The 4,561-nt window shown below is 35.6% G+C and overlaps 1 protein-coding gene across 3 annotated transcripts; it reads left to right on the top strand.

Moving 5' to 3' along the window:
• The first annotated feature begins 819 nt into the window (after positions 1–819).
• On the top strand, positions 820–4,225 carry LOC103434541 (uncharacterized). Of its 3 annotated transcripts, XM_070821550.1 has the most exons (7): positions 963–1,196; positions 1,332–1,349; positions 1,387–1,474; positions 1,647–1,829; positions 2,317–2,422; positions 3,380–3,596; positions 3,682–4,225. In XM_070821550.1, the coding sequence occupies exons 3-7, from the start codon at positions 1,454–1,456 to the stop codon at positions 3,770–3,772; spliced, it is 618 nt and encodes a 205-aa protein (XP_070677651.1). In that variant the 5' UTR covers positions 963–1,196; positions 1,332–1,349; positions 1,387–1,453; the 3' UTR covers positions 3,773–4,225. The 3 variants fall into 3 exon arrangements, with proteins under 3 accessions (XP_028959123.2, XP_028959122.2, XP_070677651.1); XM_029103290.2 differs by having other exon boundaries at positions 820–1,196; positions 1,332–1,474; positions 3,392–3,596; XM_029103289.2 differs by having other exon boundaries at positions 912–1,196; positions 1,332–1,474.
• The last annotated feature ends 336 nt before the right edge of the window (positions 4,226–4,561 follow it).

Below are 4,561 nucleotides of genomic sequence, written 5' to 3' on the forward strand. Positions count from 1 at the left end.
TGAGAAGTAAAAAAGGGTGTGTGGATAGCACACCCCCACACACCCCTAGATTAAACTATAAGTCCACTTTGTAATTCATTATTGGATTTTTTTTTTTTTTTTTTGTCTCTGATTCATTATTGATTTAGTCCACTTTATTGGGTTAGCCATTCGCTAACTATCTACATCAGTTTTTATATTATCTTTTATTAAATTGTGATAAATATAAAAAATAAATATTGTTTTTCCTTTTTTCTATTCATTGTATCTCAAATTTTTATTGAGGCTAACTGAGAGAGGATCCTCTTTGTGACAATCCGAGGATCCTCTAATCACATTCGTTTATCGTACATCGTGCGAGTTAATTTTTGTCAGGTATTGTTTATATTTAATTTTAAATAAAAAAAATTTACAATGATTACTGATCGCACGATATACGATGAACGGATGCGATTGGAGAATCCCAGGATCATCCTCCAGGAGGTTAACTAATCTATGTTGTATATATAATCGTATGGATTCATAAATGTAATGGAGATGAATTTTTTTTACTATTTTATATGAATAATAGGTAAATTAATTTCCATTAATTTTTATTTATTTTCATATGACATACAATTATTTTTAACTCTTTTTCATAAAAAAATTTAAATTAAAATTTTGTAAAAGATGCATAAATAAATAAATTTAATTAAAACTAAAAAATAAAAAAAAACTAGACTAAATTCAACGACATCATAAATTTCTGAATTATACTGTTATATTCGAATTTTATATATGACGAATTCAATATTTTAATATATCGTTGTCGCACTGTTTTTCAAAAGACATTATAATTGTAAAAACAAAGAATTTAATCACTTTGAATAAGAAAAAAAAACGTCAAGATTATAATCAAACACCAACTCGTGGTATAAAAACACCACCAAATTTCTCAAAAACACTCCCCACATGATCACATTCTCGCATCCTCACTCCCTTTCTGAATTTCTGTCTCTTCCTCCGCAGCCAAAACTTCCAACCTCTCTCTTTCTCTTCCTCCATTTTTCTCTTCTGCAACAGGGTTTTGCTGGAGGAACAAGATAAAAGACTCATTCTTCTCTTCCGGGTGACTACGTTAGCTGAGGTTTATAATTTTTTGTTCAACCACTTGGGGAAGTTGGAAGAAGAAAAAAGTGAAAGAAAATAATCAGAAAGTCGCAGTCTTCGTGTACAAAGTGAGTTTCTTTCTTATAATTTACGGGCTTTGTTCCATCTGCTATTTGTTTGTTCCAGTTAAATCTTTCCAGTTTTGAGTTGTTGGGTTGTTTTCTTTTGATTTTATTTCTCAAATTTTCTTATTTCCCAACCAGGTGGTGACTGGTGATTGTCCCATTCGCTACGCAATTTCTGACGCTCCTGATACCACCCATTCTCTTCTTCTCCTCCATTTCTCGGTTCCTTAGCTTTCATTTTTCTACGAACTGACAGAAAGATGGCGGAAAATCCGAAGTTGGTAAGAAAAATTAAATCCAACATTTTCTGGGTTTTCTTTATTTTTTAATTGGGTTCTCGAAAGTTGCTCCATTTTTGTATTGTAACTGTTCCGTTGGAGTTTCAAATTTTCAGAAAAGTTTTGAGTTACAGGGACTCTGTTTCTGAATTCGGGTTTCTGGATTTTGGTTTAGGATTCGGGTTCTGAGGAGGTTTATGGATTAGAAGAGAAAATGAGCACCCAGAAAATATCGGTTTCAGATCATATAAACGGGTTTCACTACACCGCCGATAAATCTGACAGCTTCGTCATCGACATGGAAAGCTTCTCCCATGGCGGCACCGATAAAGATGTCACTGCAAATTCTAGAGTCTCGGTAACGTTCTTATTCCTCTAATTTTTATTTACTTTTTTCATAAGAGTTTGTGTATTTTTTTTTTCTCTTTGGATTTCGTAGAAGTGGCATCTTCTAATGGTAGTTAATCTCCCAATTAGTCATGGTATTTTTTACTAAATGTTGGTTAGGTCAGTCAGTTAGAAATATTTCCGTCAATTTTCATCCGACTTTGAATTTCCAATTCTATAAATTAGAGTAACTCAGGATGTCGTGCGGTTAAAAAAATAAGAATCATGACATTCTCGAAATATAAAACAAATACTTATGAGATTGCGGCCATTGTAATCGAATGTGTTTCTCAAGCAACAAGCAGCATCATTGCTTGAGACAACAAAAGTAAAATTGCAAATGCAAGTTGTTCATTATTATTTTTTAAACTCTGTTTTTCACCCATTTTTGCTTTCTTTTTCCTCCTACAAAATTAAAAGTGTTGACAAATTATTTATGTTGGATGACAATGATGCAGAGAAACGTTTCCCGGAAATGGTCTCAGAGAGGTGGGGAGAAGAAGATAATCCGAAACGTCAATTCAAATGACAAAGAAGTTTCATCTACAACAACTTCACATTTCGGTAATAATTTTTTCGATACAACCGATATTCTACTTTAAATTAATTACTTTTGTGAGAGTGATTGCTCGGTTGAAATTGAATTGGCCTCCTGGGGTTTCAAACAATAAGAACAAAATGGAAAATTGGACCATACCCTAGTGTGTGCCACATTTGTGGTAATATATAATTGTTATCACCACCAACCACTGCCAGCCTCACATTGAGGTGGATGACTCCCACACACCAGCCCTTACCAATTCCATATTATAATTGTTTCTTTGTTATAAGCACCACAGAACGGTTATCGTACTAATTACGTGTAACGTCTCTTTAGAACTTGTTTGGAGTTAGTCAGTAACAACCTTCAGTTACAGATTGTTTGTTGGAGTGTCAGTAACAACCTTCAGTTACTTATTCATTTGTTAGTGTCCCACCAAAGATACACTTATGGGTATTTGAAATTTGTTAGCTGGAGATTTGTTAGGGATAAACATGAACCCACATCCATAATTCAAACTATAACCATCTCTAATCAATTTTATGTGGGGCCTTTGTGGTAAGTAAGTTGCAGTCGTGACAGTGAAACACAACCAGAATTTGGCTAGGTCAATTATGAGAGATTTTTCAATGTGCCTGGAACACGGGGCAGTACGTCGTATGATATTATATAAGTGGAGGGAAGTTTTTTTTTAAAAGTGTCCCTCCACTTGTATAATGACTTATGTTGTATGTGTCCGTTTTCTTGGCACTCTGGAAAATTTCTCATCAACTAGATGGTACAGTTGATGAGTTTTTCAGATTTTGATTGCATTTTGATTTAGTTGGTAAAAGAAGGATTTACTGAATGCCTTGCCCTTTTGTTTTGATTCTATGTTTGGAGGCGTAGGCAGTTATATGTACCAGCATTTTGGGAAATTCGACGATGAAATTCTAGTTAGGCTACATATCACATTTTGGTGTGAAATTATTGAGTTGCAGCTACTGTTGTAGGGTCTAGCACGCCTGAAAAGTCCCCACTAGCTGTTGGGACCATAGATCAATCGAGCAACCCACACGTTCATCATCAGATCACAGTCACTGCAGCCAACATTGGCACCACCACCGAAGGGAGGTGCGTTGTCCGGAGGAATAGTTTCCGGCGCTCTTCCTCCTGGGGCATTGATCCCAAGAGGGTTCTCTTCTTCTTTGCCACCATGTAAGTTTACCGACCTCTCTCTAAACCCTAAACCCTAAACCCTGTTAATAAGAGTCAATGACCGGAAGTGTTTTTTCGATGGCAGGTCAAGCATTGGAACAATCTTACTCATATACTTCACCCTTTCTATTGCCAAGTACAATGCAGATGAAACCAGTATTGACTGGCAGCAATGACACAAGTTGTACACTTTCTAGTTGAATTTAAGACGCGAAACGATCCATAACGGAAAGGTGGCTCGTCGGAAAAAAGCGGCTTCTTTCGACGAGAGATACGGTTTTGCGGATCGAGAAAAGCTAACAACATTCCATCGGCATGTCTTGGTACAGAAATCCAAAACTCCTTTTTGAGGCACTTTACAAAGTTTTAAAAGTGAAGACAAAGACATACTGCATTGTAACAAGGAGGAGTCTTTCTTTATCTTTTTTTTTTTTTTTTTTTTTTTTTATGTAGATGGGTGAGATCAAAACACATGATCTGTTTTCTTTTGTAAAATACTTCTTTTCTCTACATAGATTAGTGGGAGGATGTGAATCGCCTTAGAGGATCAGAACAATTATTGAAGATATCAAATCGCTTGTTTTCTTCTTTGATTATATGAAGTGTAATCATGTTTTTAGAGAAACAAATTTCACGGCAGATGTTATTACTTTCGTAAGTCACCATGCTAGTAATATGTGTATTTGGGACGGGAGGATCCCGCCTCAAGCTAAAAATGCTTCTTTGTTTGACTCGGGGACTCAGGTGTTCCTAAGGCTTCTCTTAAATTAATTTTTTTTGTTTCTAAAAGATCAGTGGGAGGATCAGAAAGTCACGTTTTTCTTTGGGTTCTTCTTCTCATCCTTTTGCCTTGTATTTTATTCGGAAAAATAATTTCCGCACGTCCCTGTTTGCTTGCTCTTTCGGGAATCCAACTTCGGCCGGCCCTATTTGTTGTATTTGGCTTCCATGTGAGTGGAGCAATT

Source organism: Malus domestica, chromosome 05 (genome assembly GCF_042453785.1).
Source record: "Malus domestica chromosome 05, GDT2T_hap1".
Lineage (NCBI taxonomy): Eukaryota > Viridiplantae > Streptophyta > Magnoliopsida > Rosales > Rosaceae > Malus > Malus domestica.

What these genes read in the sequence shown, in the direction of transcription:
- LOC103434541 (XM_029103289.2), top strand. Translation starts at nt 1,454, where the DNA reads ATGGCGGAAAATCCGAAGTTG. An exon ending in TACAACAACTTCACATTTCG is followed by an intron (nt 2,423 to 3,379) that starts GTAATAATTTTT and finishes ATTGAGTTGCAG; the next exon opens with CTACTGTTGTAGGGTCTAGC. An exon ending in CTCTTCTTCTTTGCCACCAT is followed by an intron (nt 3,597 to 3,681) that starts GTAAGTTTACCG and finishes TTTCGATGGCAG; the next exon opens with GTCAAGCATTGGAACAATCT.